We start from the raw sequence: 22,269 nt of genomic DNA on the forward strand, positions 1-22,269 counted from the left end.
ATCCTAAAAAATCTCCACTGGCTATCAATACGTTTCAGAATTTTACACAAGTCCCTCACCATTATCCACAAAACCATCCACAATCAAGCACCTCTTAACCTTCAAATCCCACTCAGACTACACACCTCATCCAGACCGATCAGAGAAGCCTACAGAAGATCCCTGCATGCCCCTCCAACCAAATCTACTCACCACATAGCCACAAGAGAACGGGCCTTCTCTACAGCGGGACCAACCATTTGGAATACTATTCCGGCTGAACTCAGACAAGAACCCTGCCCGCTGACTTTTAGAAAAAGGCTTAAGACATGGTTATTTAAACAAGCCTTCCCATAAATTCCCTGATACCCTTAGCTAAGACCTCGGATTCACCACAACAAACGTTTATGAACTCTCAACACACATCAAATAACTGTCCTTATATTTAAGTTACTTATACTCTGCCTTCTTCTTACCCCAGTTCTTCACCCCTGTTTTATTGTAACTTTTTGCTTCTATTTTGCTTCTTTACTATGTTAATATTTAAGGTTATTATACCCCAGTTTCTTGTAAACCGACATGATATGACACTGTCATGAATGCCGGTATATTAAAAAGCACCAAATAAATAAATAAATATTTGAATCCGGAGAGTCAGTGCTGTGGCTGTATAGCAAGGTTCTAGATGCCTCTTTCTTTGCAAGAGTTTGTGTTACTTCACAAAATAGCAGTGGAGGGTTATTTTTTGCTGAGGTGGCACCAGAATTTGAATATTTTTTTTCATGTTACTTGTAATGTGAATTGCCCTAGCTCTGCACCTGTTCTGATGATTAATTATATTTTATTGTATTTATGATGATTTCTGGTTTTCAGCAAAGATGGTTCATGAAAGAATACATTAATTTTTGTTTTATTACATGATTGGATCTGATTGTTTTCTATACTTGTGCATTTATAAACTGCAGTAAATATAAAATAAATTCTGATTAATAAGGAATTTTTAATGCTGGTAAGTGCTTGAAATAATTAAGGTAAATTATTTTAAAGTTTCATGCATGATGCATAATGGCTGTTGCAAATTACTTAGAAAGCCATTCTAGGGTGCAGTATATGGTATTATTTATCAATAAGAAAACAACTAGTAGACCTGCATGCCTACAGCCCACCCATATTAACCTTGTGCCCACCGAAAAAATCAATTCTGGCTATGCCACTGAAGGGCAGCGTGTAAATGTTAAACAATATTGCTGATAGTGCTGATCCCTGTTGTTCTGCATGTGTGACCAAGATGAAGTATTCTGCTAGGATGCAGTTTCTCTATAGGGTTCTATAGCGGCTTGGATTGTTCTTTCCTAATAGGAGGTATATTGGTGTTCTAAGGTCTGATTTCATATTTACAGCCTTGCCTTTTCATGGGTAGGATTGTTTCTGTTTGAATATATATTGGGCTTGGAGTGTGTCCGTCAGTGATCGCGGATGTTCCGCAGCCTGCCGATAGATGGCGCTATAATATTTATTTATTTACTTTTATTTATTTAAAATCTTTTCTATACTGTTGTTAATTCACCATCACAACGGTTTACAAAAAGGCACAAATAGCATTAAAAGTTGATTGGTATAGATTACATATTATAGATGTAATCTATACTTCTTTAGGTTCCTATATAAATTTAACACTCTAATATGTATTAGTAGATAGGAAAGAAAATTTTAAAAACTGATTGCTTGGTGCTTACTTATACGCTCATTTGTTTTCTTCGTTCTCCTTATAAAAAGCCTGTTTAAAAAGCCAAGTTTTTAGACTTACTTTGAAAAGTGTAAAGCTTCTCTGCAGTCTAATTTCGAGTGGCATTGAGTTTCCCAGCCTACCGATAGATGGCGCGGGCGGCTCAAACACAGCAGAGGTAGGAAGGACAGCGGCCATCACGGGAGAGGCAGAATATAGCAATATAGTAGAGGAGACCCTGGCATGCAGTGAATGGAGCACGTCCCGTGGCACACGCTCCGTTCGCGGCGAGGAGGAAGGCCTGGCGTGCCATTCGTGGTGAAAAGGGAAGGCTGTGTGCCGTGATCGGCGCACCTGGGCCTTCATCTTCACCGCAAACGGAGCGTGTGCCGCGGGACACGCTCCGTTCGCAGCATGCCGGGGTCTCTGCTGCTATTTTCTGATCTACGCTGCTATTTTCTGATCACACCGAAAATGGAAGACCCCGTGTGTCGCGAACGGCACGCCGGGCCTTCATCTTCGCCGTGAACAGTGCGGGTCCCGCGGCTTGCCGGTGAGAGATAATGTTTGTTGGGGAGGAGAGGGTGAGAGAGAGAAAGAGGGTGTGAAACAAAGCATGGGGGGGATGCCGGTGACAGACGATGTATGTGTGTGGGAGGAAGGTGACAGAGAGCATGGTTGGTGAACGGGGGGTGGGGAGGCTGTGAGAGAGAGCATGGGGGGGGGGATGCCGGTGAGAGAGAATGTGTATGTGAGAGAGGGTGTGTATGTGAGAGAGGGTGGTGACAGAGAGGCTGTGAGAGAGAGCATGGGAGGTAAGAGAGGGTGGGTGGGGGGATGCTTGAGTGTGGGTTTCAGAGAGAGGGAGCCTATATGAGGGGAGGGGGATGCCAGTGAGAGAGAATGTGTGTCGGGGAGGGTGAGAGAGGGCAGGAGGGTGTGAGAGAGAGCATGGGGGGGATGCCGGTGAGAAACAATGTGTGTGTGAGAGAAGGGGGTGACAGAGAGCATGGTTGGTGGGGAGGCTGTGAGAGAGAGCATGGGAGGTAAGAGAGGGTGGGTGGGGGGATGCTTGAGTGTGGGTTTCAGAGAGAGGGAGCCTATATGAGGGGAGGGGGATGCCAGTGAGAGAGAATGTGTGTCGGGGAGGGTGAGAGACAGCAGGAGGGTGTGAGAGAGAGCATGGGGGGGATGCCGGTGAGAAACAATGTGTGTGTGAGAGAAGGGGGTGACAGAGAGCATGGTTGGTGGGGAGGCTGTGAGAGAGAGCATGGGAGGTAAGAGAGGGTGGGTGGGGGGATGCTTGAGTGTGGGTTTCAGAGAGAGGTTTCAGAGAGAGGGAGCCTATATGAGGGGAGGGGGATGCCAGTGAGAGAGAATGTGTGTCGGGGAGGGTGAGAGACAGCAGGAGGGAGAGAGAGAGCATGGGGGGGATGCCGGTGAGAAACAATGTGTGTGTGAGAGAAGGGGGTGACAGAGAGCATGGTTGGTAAGAGGGAGTGCGGAGAGTGTGAGAGAGAGAATGGGAGGTAAGAGAGGGTGGGTGGGGGGATGCTTGAGTGTGGGTTTCAGAGACAGGGAGCCTATATGAGGGGAGGTGTGTGTATGAGAGAGGGGGGGTGACAGAGAGCATGGCTGGTGAGAAGGGGGTGGGGAGGCTGTGAGACAGAGAATGGGGGGGGATGCCGGTGAGAGAGAATGTGTGAGAGAGGGGGGTGACAGAGAGCATGGTTGGTGAACGGGGGGTGGGGGGGGGTGTGAGAGAGAGCATGGGAGGTAAGAGAGGGTGGGTGGGGGGATGCTTGAGTGTGGGTTTCAGAGAGAGGGAACCTATATGAGGGGAGGGGAATGCCGGTGAGAGAGAATGTGTGTGCGAGAGAGGAGAGGGGGGGGTGTGAGTGCGAGAGACAGCTTGGTTGGTAAGAAGGCGAGTGCGGGGGATGCTTGAGTGTGGGTTTCATAGAGAGGGAGCCTATATGAGGGGAGGGGGATGCTGGTGAGAGATAAGGTGTGTGTGAGAGAGGAGAGGGGGTATGGGGAGGGCGAGAGACAGCTTGGTTGGTAAGAGGGGGAGTGCGCGGGATGCTTGACTGTGGGTTTCAGAGAGGGAGCCTATATACGGAGATGTGTGTGAGGGAGCCTGTATGAGGGTGTGTGTATGTGGAAGGGACACTCTTACAGTGAATTTCTAGGGAAATTCGGCTCAAAACAAGAGCAGATGTGCCAATTAAAAAGCTCGGCGCCCAGGCATAGAACGGGTACAGTTGCTAGTTTTCTATAACCTTAAACATTACTACAAGGATTGTGGGGGGGTAGTGGGGCATGAGGAAGGCAGCACGTGGATTAAAACAAGCAGCAATAAAGCCAACCCTAAAAAACAAGTCCTGTATAACTGATGATTGAGACAATTATCAACCAATATCCAACTTATCGTTTCTAGCAAAGGTTTTTGAGAAAGCAGGGCTGTCCCAACTTATAAATCATGGAGAAGATCAAAATATTCTATACACAAATCAATTTGGATTCAGGAAACATCACTCAACTGAGACATTACTCCTCTCACTAACGGACTCTATTTTACGTGGGCTTGACACAGATGAATCTTACTCCCTTGTGCTAATTGACTTAACAGCAGCATTTGATACTGTGGATCATACCCTATTATTTTATTTTATTTTAAATCTTTTCTATACCGTCGTTCGGCGGGGACCGTCACAACGGTTTACAATAAGGCACATAAAAATAATGATACTAAAATTGGTCAGTTTACACAGGTGCCATAAGGTTCGGTAACTAAGGGGGTCATTTATCAAAATGCGATAAGGTGTTTTCACATGCGTTAAGGGCTTATCGCATGCGAAAAGCCCCGTTAACGCATGCGATAGGACCTTACCGCATGTGAAAATGTGTTTAACGTATGCGATCGCACCATATCATATGGGTATCCCTATGGTAGGCCCACCTAGTAACTCGAGGTGGGGTTTAGGTAAGTGTGTAGGGGGTTAGGGGCCACTTTGACATTCTACGTGACACCTACGAACAGAACAGTGGTCTCATGAAGATTTGATGACCTTTCGGAGTGAGGAAACTCACTCCAAGATAAGATTTGGGCAAGGTTCTCTCAACCTAGCTTGATGGACTCTCTAGCTGGGTAACATCAAGCTAGGTTGAGAGAACATTGCCCAAATCTCATCTTGAAGTGAGTTTCCTCACTCCGAAGGCCATCAAATCTTCACAAGAGACCACTGTTCTGTTCGTAGGTGTCACGTAGAATGTCAAAATGGCCCCTAATCCCCTACACTCTTACCTAAACCCCACCTCGAGTTACTAGGTGGGCCTACCATAGGGATACAAATACCTACATATGGGCCATGACATTATGGCCAGGCTCACTCTCTCTGTCTCTCTCTCTCCCTCTCTCTCTTGAATGCAGGAAATACAACAGGTCTGGCACTTATCGCAGAATCTGAAAAAGGTATCATAATTTGCGCTAACTTAGCTCTTCGCACAGGTAATTCGTGCAAATTGCAATAAATGCTATATTAGCATGCCCCTTTTGCTATTGCATGTGGTACTTACCGCATTTTGATAAATCCAGGCCATAGTTTGTTATAAATGTTTAATTGTTACATGTGATGAATCGTGTCCAGGTCAATCTCAGCTTTGAGTACAAAACTATCTTTAATGATGCGTTATTTAATTAAAAAACTACACCCTTAGTGGATACCACAGTGCGTGTGTGGGTGTTTGATTGTTCGTGCTTTGCCCTGCCCTGGCATTTTATTCTCCCTTCTCTTTTTGAAACGCTTATTTAAAGAGCCAGGTCTTTAAACCTTTTCTAAAGGTTTTGCTGTCTCTTTGTAATCTTAACTCCAAGGGCATGGAGTTCCATAGTACTGGGTCCTGCCAATGATAGTGCCCTTTCTCTTACTTGTGTTAGTCTTGCTGTTTTGACTGATGGGATAGTTAGCAGTGCTTTGTTTGCTGATCTTAGGTTCCTGTTAGGGATGTGTACACGAAGGGCTGTGTTTAACCAGTCTGCGTTATCGTTATGTATTAATTTATGTATGGTGCACAGTGTTTTGTAATGTATTCTTTGTTCAATGGGCAGCCAATATAATTCGGCCAGGGTTTCAGTGATATGTTCTCTTTTACTTTTGCCAGTTAAAACTCTTGCAGCAGTGTTTTGTAAAATTTGTAATGCACTTAGTGAGGTGTATGGTAGACCTAGTAGAAGAGCATTACAGTAGTCGGTGCTTGCAAATATCAATGCTTGTAGTACTGATCGAAAGTTGGCGGTGGTTAGAAGTGGTTTAAGTCTTCTGAGGAACATGAGCTTAGCGTATCCTTCCTTTACTTTTAGGGATATATGTTGTTTTAAGCTTAGTTCTGAGTCAATTATTACTCCTAGATTGCGTACTTTCTCTACTAGCATTAGTTGTTGGTTGTTTTTGAGTGTGACTGGGCTCTGTTTGATTTCCATATTTTTCCATTCTAGGTGTAGGAATTCTGTCTTCTCTATATTAATTACTAATTCCATTTGGTTTAGTAGCTGTTTGATGATATCTAGATACATGTTGGCTATGTTTAATGTTTTTTCAATTGTATCGTCAATGGGTAAAATTAATTGAATATCATCAGCGTATATATAGCGTGTGATTCCCAAACCAGCTAGCAGGTGGCATAGTGGTAGCAGGTATATGTTGAATAGTGTGGCAGATAGAGCGGATCCCTGTGGTACTCCTGTTTGAAGGTTTATTTTTTCTGATCTAGCGTCTTTAATTTGTACTTGAAAATATCTGTTATTAAGGAATGATCTAAACCACTTGATTGTTGTGTTATTTAAACCTATTTCTTCTAGTCTATTTAACAGTATGTCATGATTAACAGTGTCAAAGGCCGCTGACAGGTCTAGCATTACTAGGATGTAATGTTTACCGTTGTCGAATCCCCTCATAATGTTATCTGTCAGCGCAAGCAGAAGTGTCTCTGTGCTATAGTGTTTTTGAAAGCCATGTTGTGAAGGATATAGGATGTTATTGCTATCTAGGTGTTCAGCTAGTTGTTTTTGTATAGTTTTTTCTATAAATTTTGCAATTAAAGGTAGGTTTGATACTGGTCTGTAGTTACTCAGGTTAAGTGGGTGATTGGTTTTCTTTTTTAAAATTGGTTTTACGATAGCTCCTTTTAGTTCGTCTGGCATGGATCCTTCTTCTAAGGATAGATTGACGATCTTTGCTAGTGTCAGAGATACAGTGTTGGCTACTTTTTTTAAGTCCACGGTTGTTATTGTGTCATGTGCATGGGGTGTGGGGTTTAGTTTTTTTAGCATCGTTTCGATTTCCATTTCTGATACCTCATTGAATTTCGACCATTGAATGACATCTCTGTCTTTCATTTTAATTACTTGTTTCGCTGTATTTGGGATTTTTGTTTTTAGGTTCTTAATTTTATCATTAAAAATGTTGCAATCTCATTGCATCTACTTTCTGGAAGGTTTTGTGGCGATTCAGATATGTCATTAGTGAGGTTTCTTACTATGTTAAATAAGGTTCTTGAGTTGTTTGCATATTTTTCTATTTTAAAGCTATAGAACTGTTTCTTTGTTTTGAGAATTACTTGTTTATAGTACACTAGGTGTTTTCTGTATTTTGCTAGGTTTTCGGTAGTTTTATTTTTTCTCCATTCTTTTTCTTTTTTCCTTAGTTTTCTCTTGACTTCCTTTATCTTTTCATTATGCCATGGGTTTGTATGGTTGTTATCCCGTATCTACCTTATAAATGGGCCATGACCGACGGCCCGCAAATGCGCAGTAGAGCACAGCTCTACTGCGCATGTGCGGGCAAGGACGTCGGTCTTAGCTAGCGTAAAAAAAAAAAAAACAACATGGCGGCGTCGGGTGGCAGCGGTGATGGCGGCGTCGGGCGGCAGCGGCGATGGCAGCGTCGGGTGGCAGCGGCGGCGATGGCGACGTCGGGTGGCAGCGGCGGCGGCGGGTGGCAGCAGCGGCGGCGGCGGGCGGCAGCGGCGTCGGGCGGCAGCGGCGTCGAGCGGCGGCGGCAGCGACGGCAGCGAACGACGACGAGGAGCAGCGGCAGCCAGTAGCGAGGGAGGGAGGAGAGAGAGGGAGGGAGGAGAGAGAGAGAGAGAGAGGGAGAGACTGAGTGAGAGGGAGGGACTGAGTGGGAGGGAGGGAGGGATTGAGTGAGGGGGAGGGACTGAGTGGGAGGGAGGGAGAGGGACTGAGTGGGAGGGAGGGACTGAGTGAGAGGGAGGGAGGGATTGAGTGAGGGGGAGGGACTGAGTGGGAGGGAGGGACTGAGGGAGGGGGAGGGACTGAGTGAGAGGGAGGGAGGGGGTGGGGAAGAGTGAGGGGAGAGGGAGAATGAGGGAGAGGTGAGAGACAGGGATGTGAGTAAGTGGAAGGGTAAGAAGTTGTGGAGCAGAGAAAAAGGCAGTGGAGGAGGGCTGAGGGAGAGGGGATGGGATTGAGACAGGGTGGGGAGTGACTGAGGGAAGGGGAGAGAGGTGGGAGTGACTGAGGGAAGGGGAGGGAGGTGAGAGTGAGGGGAAGGAGCCAGTGGGAGACAGAGAGTGAGTAAGACTGAGGGGTGGGAAGGGGGTGAGTGACTGAGGGGAAGGGGGAATGAGGGAGAAAAAGTGTAGGAGGGTGCTGTTTTCGAAAATGGACCGAAAACAAAAATGTATTGTAGCCCGTTGTGACGGGCTTAACGGCTTGTATTAATATATTTGATTGGGTTTATTTCATCAGCTAGCTTTCTTGTTGTTTGCATCCATGCAGTGGTAGCGGAGCTGCAGTTGGTGAAGTCTAATTTTGTTAGATTTTCTTCTAACTTGTCTTTCAGGGTTTCTAAGTCATATGGTGGCCGGTATTTAAATTTAATGGGGTCCTATTATGCCATCAGATGAGAAACATAGGGATCGATGGAAAAGTTCTCAGATGGTTCTCTTCCTTTCTATCTAACAGAACATTCCAAGTAAAACTTGGCAACCATATATCAGATACTTTCCATTGTGATACAGGTGTCCCTCAAGGCTCAGCCATCTCAGCAAAGCTATTCAACATTTACATGCTGCCACTATGTAAACTTCTGACGGATGTAGGAATAACCTTCTTGTATGCTGACGACTTACAGTTCTACTTCCCCCACGCCAGATCATCTGAAAACACAGCCATGATACTCTCTACCTATATGACAGCAATACAACAAAAAGTATCACAACTTAAACTTACTTTAAACCCTCAAAAAACTGAAATCATTTGGCTGAGTAGAAACCCATCAATATTTATACCATCCGCCCTAGACCTGGGTAATTTCCAAATTAACCCCTCAAATCAAGTAAAGGATTTAGGGGTTCAGATAGATGAGAACCTCACAATGAAAATGCACATCAGCAAATTAATTAAGACAGGTTACCCCAAGTTGAGGATACTAAACCGGTTGAAACCACTGCTAACTCATGCGGACTTCCGTACTGTATTGCAAACTCTAATCTTCTCAAACCTTGACTACTGCAATTTCTTACTTCTAGGTCTTCCAGCAAGTCACTTAAAACCACTACAACTACTACAAAAAGCTGCAGCAAGACTAATATCAGGATCAAGGAAATATGATCACATAATACTCACACTGATATCACTGCATTGGCTACCTGTACAATCCAGAATCCACTATAAAGTATTAACAATTATCTTCAACATCATTCACTCCAATAACACCGGCTTATTGGAGTGACACTACAACCGTACAACCCTCAGAGAACTCTTAGATCTCAAAATAAAGGCCTACTGTCAATTCCCCCAATACGGTTCACACATCTGATGCAAACAAGAGACAGAGTATTTTCAATTGCAGGCCCAAAGCTCTGGAATTCTCTGCCTAAGACACTACGCATTTTACTAGACAGAAAGAAATTTAAATGTGACTTTAAAACATGGCTATTCAAAAACGCATACAATTTAACATAAATCAAAAGAACAGATAGAATAATAAAAACAAGAAGGATAAAAGAAATTAATCAAATCATGAAGAATAAATCAATCAAAAGAATGCAAGATTCTCAAAACAACTTTCAGACTAAGAAATAAAAATTATCATTTCATGTCTATTACCTGGACTCTTAGACTTTTAAACTAGAACAATATAAAATACCCTAGAAATTTCTCCTCATAATACTTGAAAACGAATACCTCCCTGTAACCAATTATATCATTATTTGTTTGTTTGTTAAATTAGAATTATGAATGTCACTTTGTAAACCGTTGTGATCTTGTGTTCGGCGCATGGAACGACATTATATAAAATGTCTAAAAAAATGTGTTGACCCCCAGGCACTGGAGACTCTTGGTAAGCCTCTGGGAAAAAGTGAAGAAACTGAGAAACTCCTCAATAGACTACCCTCAGCATAAGCTTAAACACAGCTCAGTCCAAAAGATATTCTACAAGTGAGCTGAATTTAAACTACACTTGCCTGAACCATTCTGAACTTGGTGTGAATTAGACTCCAATAGAAAATAGTAAACTGAGTATGAAGTATAACTTCCCAGGCCACAACAAACTCAGAGCCTGATTTACGTATGTCAGTGAGCTATATTTCTTCCCAATATAGGCACAAAATGGAAAAAAAGATTTTAGGAAATATGGCCTCCAATGCGAATCAGGCTCACAGAGAAACGAGTATAAAGTAATGCCTCTCCTGCTCAATGGGAATTAACTCTTCTTGCCTCTGCCTAGCTCGACAGAAATCACACCTTGGCGGGCAACAGCAAGAGTGGCGTGTATTCAGGCCGATGCAATATCCGTGCAGGAAAAATGGACAATCATGATTGCGCGCCCGCTTTCCTAACACATGCCTATTCACCTCTCCCAGGCAGGCAATAGAGTAGGCAAATGAGCCGCTGTGTTAAAAAGGAGGTTCTAGGGGAAACTGTGCATCCCTAGCGACTCCTCAGCATCGAGCGAGCCCAGGAGAAATGGCTGAGCGAGTTAGGAAAATGGACGCTCAATTTACGAGCATCTGTTTTGCCTAACCCATGGAAAACAGATGCTCTTAAAATTGGGCATCCATTTTCTTAACTTGACCGCTGGCAAAATATTTTTTTTTTCACATTGCTGTTTTCGATGGTTCCTCAGACTTACAGGCCGATTCTGTAAAGTGCACTCGGCTATGCACACTGTTTAACATGCGGTTGGCCGCATGTTTTCGACGCGCATCTATTACCCCTTATACTGTAAGGGGTTTAGCGCGTTGAAAACGCGCGGCCAAACCCCCTGGAAACTAAAGGCACTCATCACATGCAAATGCATGTTGATGAGGCTATTAGTTAGTCACTTGGGATACCGAAGGAAAATGTGCGGCCAAACCACACATTTTATGCTCACATACGGGCTGATACAGTACAGTGCACTCCGATGGAGCACACTGTTAACCCTCGATTGGACGCGCGTTTTCGACGCGCTAGCGTTACCCCTTATTCAGTAAGGGGCCGAAAACGCGCGTCCAACTCCCCCGAACCTAATAGCGCCCGCAACATGCAAATGCATGTTGATGGCCCTATTAGGTATTCCTGCATGATTCAGAAAGGAAAATGTGCAGCCAAGCCGCACATTTTACTTTCAGCAATTAGCACCTAGCCAAAGATAGGCGCTAATTTCTTCGGGCACCTGGAAAGTGCACAGAAAAGCAGTAAAAACTGCTTTTCTGTGCACCCTCCGACTTAATATCATGGCGATATTAAATCGGAGGTCCCGAAAGTTTCCAAAAGTAAAAAAAAAAAAAATTTGAAGTCGGCCCATGGCTCAAAAACCGGACGCTCAATTTTGCCGGCGTCCGGTTTCCGAACCTGTAGCTGTCAGCGGGCTCGAGAACCGACGTTGGCAAAATTGAGTGTCGGCTGTCAAACCAGCTGACAGTCGCCACTCCGGTCCAAAAGGAGGCGCTAGGGATGCGCTAGTGTCCCTAGCGCCTCCTTTTACCTGTTTTTACCACCGGGCCTAATTTGCATACTGAATCGCATGGGCAGGAGAGTGGCCTGGGCGTTCGCTCGCTCTCCCGCGGACTTTACTGTATCAGCCCGATAATGAGCCGCCCGAAAAAGTGTTCAGAAAAGCAGAAAATACTGCTTTTCTATTCAACCTCTGACTTAATATCCAAGCGATATTAAGTCGCAGGAACCAAAAATATTTAAAAAAATATCTAAACATAAAAAATAAAAATAAAATGTGTCGGTTGGTCCCGTTAGGGTAACAGATACTCAATTTGAACAGCGTCCATTTTCCTCAGCAATGGCTGACAGTGGGTTCGGAAAACCGACGCTCGTAAAATTGAGCGTCGGTTTCCTGAACCCGCTGACAAAGCCACTCTTCCTGGGCTAAGGAGGCACTAGGGGTGCGTAATCATCACTGGCGCCTCCTTTTAGCACGACCATGCATAGTTAAGCTCTGGAATTCATTGCCAGAGGATGTGGTTGCAGCAGTTAGTGTAACTGGGTTTAAAAAAGGTTTGGATAAGTTCCCAGAGGATAAATCCATAAACTGCTATGACAGTAATTAATAAGCAATAGTAGCTTGTGATCTGTTTGGGTACTTGCCAGGTACTTGTAACTTGGATTGGCCACTGTTGAAAACAGGATACGGGGCTGGATAGACCCTTGGTCTGACTCAGTATGGCATATCTTATGTTCTTATTGCGCACCCAAGAGAGGTGGCTGGGCGTGCGTTAGGAGAGCGGGCACTTAACTCAGAGCGTCCGTTCTCCTGCGTTTCTTACTGAATCGGCCTGTTAATATCACCTTAATATGAAGTCGGGGGAACCACAGAAAAGCAGTATTTTCTGCTTTCCTTAAACTTTTGGAGTTCCAGACTTAACCCAGCTCCAAGGCTGGGGTTAATTTTTGAGGGTTAAAATATGCGCTTTGGGCGCCCATTTATTTTTTACATAAGGGTTACTAGCTAATAGGCTCATGTGATGATCGCTATTAGCTACGCGCTGGTTTAGACGCGCGTTTTGGATGTGCTAATCCCCTTATTGAGTAAGGGGTTATGGACGCGCATCCATGGGTGGGGTTAACTTGTGCACTAGCCTGAGTGCACGGTATTGCATCGGCCTGAGTGTGTCTTCTCCTAACACAAGCAGCCCAGGTCATGCTGCAACTGCACAGGACAGATCCAGCCGCCATCAGCCCGTGCCGGAGAGAAATGGAGCAAGCAGCTTGTGAGCGCGGACACCCGCCGCCCGCACTACTTACCGCGCACCATCACTGCTTCCTGCCTTTTCTCCCTCCGGATTCCAGCCTTCACTGAAAGGCTGCCGAATACAACCCCCACCCCCTCCCCGGCGAGAACCAACGCCGAGAGCCGTGGCCATGACAACAGGGCAGGTGCATGCGCAGTGATGGCTCGCGAGCCGGCGGCTGGCGTGGTCACTATGGTAACACCGGAGCTAAGCGCGGCTGCCGCAGACGAGCGGGGATTTCAATTGACCTGGGGTAGGAGGGTGGCGCTTTCACAGGCCGTGCCAGAAAATTGTGGGAGGAGAGAGGGAGGGGCCGTGACAGGCAATCTGCGGGCCGAAGGTCTTAAGTCACGAATTGCAGTGAAACGGTTCCTCTAGGAGGGTAGGGGAGGTTTGAGCCCGTCTAATTCGTATACTTATGAGGATCAGAGCGGCAACCTCCCATTAGTTCAATTTTTCTGAGGTTAGAGCCTGGGCTACATATGTTTTACTTTGGGCTAGAACTGGCAATACTGTCCCGTCTTGTGGTTGTCAATCCTCTTGGATGAGTCCATTCAATCTTCCTGCCTGCCTGCCAGCCATATCGCAGTGAAGAAGTCACCCAATGTGGGGCATGCTCGATAGCTAATCTGATTTTGGGATGCCCGATGATATGGTGTCTTGGGCTGCTTCATCAGCTCGGCAGCACAATAGATCCAGTGACCCCATGGGATGTAGGGCCACCGTCATTTGTTCATGTTGTTTGACGAAGCAACCGCCACCTTGCCCCAGGGACCGTCTTAAAATAAGAAAATGGATCCAGGGAAGGTAATTCCGGCAGCTATGAAGATGCACGGGGATGGACCAACACAAAAGATGCAAATGCAGTTGCAGAGAGAATTTCATGCAGGAAGCATGTCCCATGTTAATGGCCCCCTTCTATGGGAGGCTGCAGCAGTGGTGATACTCAAGAGATTCGTTTGCTAATAAGCATGTTTTTGTTTGTTTTGTTTTGTTATTAAATTTCTATTCCGCCTATCAACATTTCTAAGTGGTTTACAACTAAAACTCAACAATCATAAAACCAACAATAAAATAGAACAATTAAGAAAAGTACTATAACTACATTTCCTCAAGTGGTATCTGTCTGGATTTGAATTTTGCCTTTCAGATGTGAACACAAAAAGAAATTAAAGTACAAATAAAAAACACAATTTAAAATGTCTGTATGCAAATGCAAAAAGTCTGAATAGTAAGATTGATGAATTGGAAGGTATGGCATTATGCAAGGATAGAGGCATTTCAGAGATATGGAGGTCAGATACATCCCGGATAGCAAAGTTAACCAGATAAACTAACTACAGCCTGCTAACTTAAGGACAGCTCTTTGGCCCGACCAGACTAAGCCGGCTAAGTCATCCCGCTAATTCTGAATATTAAAGTTAGCTGGTTATCTCCTCCCAGTTACACCCCCGGAATGCCCCTAACTTATGTGACTAAATTCTAGTTTCCTAACTTACTAGCCAGCTAGAATTTAGATGGATATATGGCCAAATATTAATTTACCTGGCTAACTTCTGAGTTAATAGGGTCCAAGTGTAAGTCAGTTTGGAAAGAAAAGGTATTTTTGACATTAAATCGGCAACTCCATTGCTCATCTGTCAAAACCTTACAGTTCTCAATCAGGTTCCCCGACATGGACTCCATGTTTCGCCAGAAGGCTGCGTCAGGAGGGACAGTAATCAGTGAGTGTTTCAACAACTTATATACAGAATCAAATGTGGCTTTGTATCTATCTCATTTCCTCCTATGTCTTTGTCTCCTTTGTGCCTCTTCTGTCTCTTCCTTCCCTTCCCCCATCTATGTCTCCCACCTTCCCTCGTGCTCCCATTGTGGCTCTCCTATTCCCTGTGACCTTCCTTTCTTCCATACCCCCTGTATCTCTTTCCTCCCTTGCTCCCCCTGTGTCTATCTTCCTTTCCCTCCTCTTTTTTCTGTGTCCCCTGTCTACCTCCTTTCCTCACCCTGTGACTCTAACTGTCTCTTTCTCCATCTTCCCCTCTCCTCTGTTCCTGTATCCCTCAGCTGGCTCACTGCAGCCCCTCTCTCGGGTCTTGGCCCAGCACTCAGTGAGGGAGGGGTAAGGATCCCATGGGCATTGCAGCAGAGATCTGGGAAGCCACTGGAAATTGAGAGCTGTGCTGTGCCTCGCCTCCTCTCCCCTTTCCATCCAGACACAACACAGGAAAGGAGGAAAGTGGGCAGGAACACAGTGCAGCTCTTGGCTCTGTCTTTCCCTATAATCAGGAAGCTGTGGGAAAGAGGAGCCTCTTGCAAAAACTGGATTTTCAGTGTCCAGTCAGTACTTCCAAACATGCTTTTTCACACACACATAAGACAAGCTTTCACAGATACACACACAGACATGCTCTCATAGATACGGTACACCCAGGCATGCTCACACACAAACAGTCTTTCACACACAGATACAGATACATGTACTCTCACAGATACACACCCACAGATAATGCTCTCACTGACACAGACATGCTGTCTCACCCACACAGACACACACACAGATGCTCTCACAGATATACACAGACATGCTCTCACACAGACATGCTCTCACAGTCACAAACATACACATGCTCTCACAGACAGACACAAACACATGCTCTCACTCACTCACTTTTTTCCTCCTCCCCAGTAGGCGTACTAGTCCAGTAGCATCCTTCTCTTTCAGCACCCATGGCAGACGGACTCTTCATTGTTCTTGAGGTCACAGGCACTGTGATGCTCTGTTACCTGTGGGGGAAGAGGTTTTTGCTGTTCCTCCTGTATGCGAACCTGGGACCAATGCTGCCTCTTCCTGCAATGGCCCAGGGGATGTGCTGTTCCTTCTCCTGCACAGCCTATTCATCTTCCCGCCCGCGGGGACCCACTTCTTCCGGGCTGGGTAAGCAGGAAGAAGGAGAACTCATGCATTGCTGCCCCCAGACTGTTGCGCTGCCGCGCAGTCGGTGGACCCTTGGGCTGAGACCAGGTCAACGCTTCCTGTAGGAGGGCTTCCCACAGGCCCTCGCCATCGGGAGGCAGACGCTGGAGATGGAGACCCAACAGGACCTTCACCTTTACCAGCCCTCGTTCCCCGCAGGTTGAGCCCTTGGGTGCCGAGGCCGGCAGGACTTAGGAGTGGGTCTGAAGACGGAAGGCAAGACAGAGTCAAACGTACCAGGGGTCGAGGCCAGCAGCGGGCAGGATGTTCCAAAGACAGGCCAGAGATCAGGGCAGGCAAGACGGAATCCAAGAACGAGCCGAGTCAAAACCAGAGAAGCAAACCAAGGGGGTAGGAGCAGATGAAGACGGAGCTGGAACTGAAGACACGGGGCTGGAACTGAAGACATGGAGCAGGAACTAGGAACTGAGAGCAACTAGCAACTCCAAGGAGTGAGACCAGTTGCTGAGGCAAAGGTTGGGCAGCAGGGGCTGCCTTAAATAGTGTAGGTGGCCATGGAGAGCATCTGGGTCACTGGAGGCCTTTCCTGCCACGGCCCCTTTAAGTTGGGGGCGGAGCCGTGCGCGCGCACCTAGCAGGAGCTGGGGATGGCGGCGCCGCGACAGCCTTGTCGGCTCCCCTCCGAGTTAGAGGAGGACGGCAGCAGCGCAGGGAGCCGCAGAGGAGACTAGGGAGGCTGCGGGCAGTAAGTGCAGCCGGATGCGAGGCCCCGTAGCTGGCTGCCATAAGAGTACCCCCTCCTCTAAACCACCTTCCCGAAGGCTTGGGTTTCCCTGGGTGAGCAATGTGGAAGTCCAAAAGGAGTTTTTTATCCAAGATATTGGATATGGGTTCCCAAGAATTATCTTCCAGACCGTACTCCTCCTACACTAACAGGTACTCCCACCTCTTGTTTCGTTGATGGACGTCCAATATCTCCTTTACTTGATATGTCTCTTCTTCTTCCAAAGAGACCCTTTGCGGATCCGGCAGCTTACGACCGGGCCAGAACAGGATTACAGGTTTCAGAAGGGAGACATGAAAGACATTATGAACTCTTAGTGACGGAGGAAGGCGCAGTTGATAGGTAACAGGAGATACCAGTCGCAGAATGGAGAAGAGGCCAACATAGTGGGGTGCTATGTTGACCGCAAACACTACAATACAGAAACATTGCTATTAGCTCTATCAGACAATATCTTAATAGGATTTGATGCAGGAACACACTACATTCTGGTTCTATTAGATCTCTCTGCAGCATTTGACACTGTAAATCACAGAATACTAATCAATAGACTGAAAGAAATAGGGCTCACTAACAAAACACTAAAATGGTTAGAGTCATACTTAAACAATAGATGTTTTCAGGTACAAATCAAAAATGCACTTTCAGACAAAGTCAAACTGCTAACTGGTGTCCCACAGGGATCATCCCTATCTACATCACTCTTTAATAGGGATGTGAATCGTTTTTTGACAATTTAAAATATCGTCCGATATATTTTAAATCGTCAAAAAATCGTTAGGGCCACGATACAATACCAATTCCCCCGATTTATCGTTAAAAAATCGTAAATCGGGGGAAGGGGGAGGGCAGGAAAACCGGCACACTAAAACCCCCTAAAACCCACCCCCGACCCTTTAAATTAAATCCCCCACCCTCCCGAACCCCCCCTCAATGCTTTAAATTACCTGGGGATCCGGCGGTGGTCCAGAACGGCGGCGGTCCGGAACGGCCCCCTCAATAGAATCGTGTTGTCTTCAGCCGGCGCCATTTTTCAAAATGGCCGCCGCAAAATGGCGGCGGCCATAGACAAAAACGATTCGACGGAGGAGGTCGTTCCGGACCCCCGCTGGACTTTTGGCAAGTCTTGTGGGGGTCAGGAGGCCCCCCCAAGCTGGCCAAAAGTTTCCTGGGAGTCCAGCGGGGTTCCGGGAGCGATTTCTTGCCGCGAATCGTTTTCGTACGGAAAATGGCGCCGGCAGGAGATCGAGTGCAGGAGGTCGTTCAGCGGCGGTCCGGAACCCCCGCTGAACGCTAACTGTACCCTGAAAACCTTTCTGCGGACGAAAGTCCGCAGAAAGGTTTTCAGGGTACAGTTAGTCTGTTCTGCTTGGCCATTGGCTTGAGGGTGGTAGGCCATAGTGAAGTCTAACTTGATGCAGAACTTGCAATAGAGGGCCCGCCAGTACTTAGCTGTGAACTGGGCTCCTTGGTCCGAGACAACGTGACGAGGTAGTTCATGGAGGCGGAATATATGGGTGGTGAACAACTTAGCCAGTTCTGGAGCAGATGGGAGCACCAGGAGGGTGATAAAGTGAGCCATTTTGGAGAAGCGGTCAGTAACGACCCAAATCACTCAGTTGCCGCTAGAGAGGGGGAGATATACGACAAAACCGGTAGTGATGTGAGTCCAGGGTTCCTTGGGGGCAGGCAGCAGCTGTAACAATCCCCAAGGTCATCCCACCTAGGGCTTCTGTCGAGCACAGGTGGGACACGAGTCCACATAGGCCTTCATGTTCTTGTCCATTAACGGCCACTAATAGTATAGTTTGAGCAGAGACAGGGTCCTTACCTGGCCTGGGTGGCCGACAGTCTTGGAGACTTGGGCCCACTCCAGTACTCATTGTCATAGATGAATTAGGATCACTGTCTTTCCTGGGGAACTACCTGGGAGGCGGCAAGCAGAATATGAGCCGGGTCGATGATGTAACCAGGTGGGTCCGAATTGTCTTCGGGCTCCAAGACACGAGAGAGTGTATCCACCCTGATATTCTTGGTGGCTGGTCTGTACTTCACTACGAAGTCGAAGCGATTAAAAAACAGAGACCCGCGAGCCTGGTGGGGATTCAGATATGGGCATGACAGAGGTGCTCCAGATTCTTATGATCAGTGAAGACAGTGATTGTATGTTGCGCTCCCTCCAGCCATTGTTGCCATTCCCCGAAAGCCAATTTTATGGCCCGAAGCTCTTTGTCCCCCAATGCCATAGCCTCTTTCCACTGTAGAAAATTTGCGGGAAAAATAATAGAGAGGATGGAAAATGCATTTAGCAGAGAGTTGGCCCAAGACTGCCCCGACCGCAATGGAAGAGGTGTCAACCTCCAGAAGAAAAGGGCGTTCAGGGTCCGGGTGATGGAGGCAAGGTTTGTAGAGGAAGGCTTGTTTTAGGTTGGAAAAGGCATCCAGTGCCTCCACCGGCCACTCTCGGGTATTGGCTCCTTTCTTGGTCAGTGTAGTAAGAGGGGCGACTAGTTAGGAGTAGTGAGGGATAAAATGCCTATAGAAGTTGGCAAATCCTAGAAACCTCTGAAGAGACGAAGCCCAGATGGCTGGGGCCAGTATCGAATACAGGCCACTTTATCCAGTTCCATTTTAAACCCAGTGCTTGAGATGATGTATCCCAGGAATGGAAGAGATTCTGCTTCGAAGATGCATTTCTCCAGCTTCACATAGAGTTTGTGGGCATGCAGGTGCTGGAGGACTTGTCGGACGTCTCGACGGTGGGACTGGAGATCCTTAGAGAAAACTAGTACTTCATCAAGGTAGACCACTACGTTAGTGTATAGCAGATCACAAAAGATCTCATTCATCATTGACTGGAAAACCAGCGGGGCATTGCACAGGCCAAAGGGCATGACCAGGTATTCAAAGTGGCCGTCACAGGTATTGACGGTCACTTCCACTCGTCACCAGGTCTAATCCAGATGAGATTGTACGCCCCCCCCCCGGAGGTCTAATTTAGTAAACATTTGGGCACCCTGTAACCGGTCCAGCAACTCCGGGATAGGGGGTAAGGGGTGCCAGTCCTTCCTCGTAATGGCATTTAGCCCCCTGTAATCAATGCAAGGCCGGAGGGTACTGCTGCGTCCGTCGGTCTCAGACAGCTTCGACCCTTGTGCCTCACCTTTTTCTCAGCTCTCCCCTCTAGTCTTGGGAAGATGGCTACCGACGTGTCTGCTAGGCGCTCTCTCCGGCGTCCCCGAAACAGCTATGGTGTTGCCTCCCACTATGTTCCTCCCAAGGGCCTCCTAGGGTGTGCGCGCGCGCACCACCCACGTCTTTATTCCAGCTATGGCGCGAACCTCGGGGGCATTCCCCTCAAGTGACGTCATGCCATCCGGGTATTTAGCCTACACTTGTTTGCTAGCTCGTTGAGTTTGCAAGGATTGGATTTGTCCGGTCTACGCTACTCTGCCGCTTCCTGCTGCCGCTGGAGGCTCTACCTTGCCCTTCGGGGTATTCTCTAACCTGGGTACCCACTCCTCGGGGGCCCTCTGCTTTCCTTTCAAGTGCCTTACTGGGATCAGGTACTCGCTCCTCGAGGGCCTGCTCTCCCTGCATCGGTGCCTGTTACCATCTACTTCAGTCTGGTGGAATCGCCAACCTTACAGCTACATCTAATGAGTAATCTCATTCTCAGTCTATCTAACCCACAGCTTTGCCGTGCTGGGAAACCTACACTGGAATCTCCGTATACCAACTTGGTGAGATGGGTCCCCTCTGCCGAGGGTCCCTGGACTGCTACTCTGGATCACCTCACTAATGCCACCTCTGGTGGTATACTACAAGCTGTATAATAAAAGATCTAATTCTGTGTTTGTGCGTCCCGAGTCTAGCCCAGTTCTGTGGCTCCCCACGGGGCTCCTCCCCCGTGGGCATGGCCATCTGCCACAGTACCCAGGAATCCACCCAAACACCGCTAAACCATAACAGGTACTGTCTTTTTTGGCCACGAAGAAGGAACCGACTCCTGCCGGTGAGGTTGACGGACAAATGAACCCCCTTTCCAAGTTCTCTTAGATGTATTTGGCCATGGCCTGGGTCTCGGGAAGGGATAGGGGTACACCCTTCCCGGTGGAGTTATGGTACCAGGCAGCAGATAGCACAATAAAACCGGAGATGCTCTGGCAGGATTTCCGCATTCTCCATGGAGAATACATCGGCATAACTGACATATTGAGGAGGTACACCCAAGAAGGCAACTGCGATGGGTACCGAGGGCAGGCATGCAACCAGGAGGAGGAACTGATGGTGGCAACAAGAACCCCATTTGGCCAACTGAAGTGTCTCCCAATCGCAGGCAGTAAGTGCAGCCGGCTGTGAGGCCCCATGGCCGGCTGCCATAACACAGACTGGTTGCGCCCTAAGCGGCCACCTAGTCCACCTAGTGCTTCCATCGGCCCTGCTACCCTGGAGGCTCTGGATTTCAGCTTTCTACCTAAAAGCCTAAATTTGGCTTCCAGAACCACCCTCCCACATTTTCCTATGTCATTGGTGCCCACATGTACCATAACAGCCAATGCCTCCCAGGCACTGCCTAAAATCCTAACTAGATGACGCGTGAGGTCCGCCACCTTCACAGCAGGCAGGCAAATTACTAGGCAATCCTCATGTCAATCAACCACCCAACTATCTACATTTCTAATAATCAAATCTCCAACTATGACAGCCATCCTAAACCCTTCCCTCCTGGGCAGTAGCCCTAGGAGATTCGTCCTTGGTGCAAAAGAACATTGCATTACCTGGAGAGTAGTTCCTTTCTACAGGATCACTTCCTACTACACCAGGGTGATGCTCTTTGACCAGGAGACATTCCTGATCCAAGGGAGTTTGTCTAATTGCTGACCACAATTAGCCAACCTCAGTTAGTGAAATAACTCTCAGGTAAAAGGAAGGCTGCAGAGAAGGAAAATGTCTATAACACCTGTTGCAAATGGTGTTATTTTTAGAGAATCCTCTCTGGATGTCTCTGGTAACGAAAAGTTATTATTTTTCCAAAGGCAATGCAGATACTAATAATGCTTATATGCTGAAACCATGAGAACTGTTAGCCCAAGGTCAGACCAGTAACCTGGGAATAACAGGGGCAGCAGTAAACTTACAATACCAAGCGGATGCGCTAGATTGTGATAAAAACAGTAGGAGGGAGGGGGACTCCGCTCCTGCTTCAAGCAAGTTTGGATAAAAGTAAGCAGAGCTGTGAGAGCAGCAGTGAATATTGCCTGTTACTTATTTCAGACTTCAGGAGCTGAACGTATTTTCTTGGGACCATTTCATCTTTAATTAGGAATGTAAGATTTGCTGGAGTTGTGGAGTTTGAAGCCTCAATGTACTCGTGGTGATCACTAGATTCCTCCTAGGAGATGCTAGCAATGATATACAGATGAATCTTCTGGTCCTCTTCTGCTGGAAGGGGTGCGGGGCCTCTAGAAGCTGGGGCTGTGGAAGTCAAAGCCTGGATTTGCTTATAGTGACCTCTGGCTACCTCTCCCGGGAGTTGCTGGGAACGATATGCAGCTGAGCTTTCCGGTTCTCTTCTTCTATAATAAT

The 22,269-nt window shown here is 47.1% G+C and overlaps 1 protein-coding gene across 1 annotated transcript in view; it reads right to left on the reverse strand.

The window, feature by feature from the left end:
* The window catches only part of LRRC6 (leucine rich repeat containing 6), a 328,530-nt gene extending 315,485 nt beyond the window's left edge, over positions 1-13,045 (reverse strand). The window contains exon 1 of the mRNA XM_029592046.1: positions 12,975-13,045. Coding sequence (XP_029447906.1) covers positions 12,975-12,984 — 10 coding nt within the window. The 5' untranslated portion in view covers positions 12,985-13,045. The remainder of the gene's footprint in view (positions 1-12,974) is intronic.
* Between the last annotated feature and the right edge of the window lie 9,224 nt (positions 13,046-22,269).

This window comes from Rhinatrema bivittatum, chromosome 2 (assembly GCF_901001135.1).
Source record: "Rhinatrema bivittatum chromosome 2, aRhiBiv1.1, whole genome shotgun sequence".
Lineage (NCBI taxonomy): Eukaryota > Metazoa > Chordata > Amphibia > Gymnophiona > Rhinatrematidae > Rhinatrema > Rhinatrema bivittatum.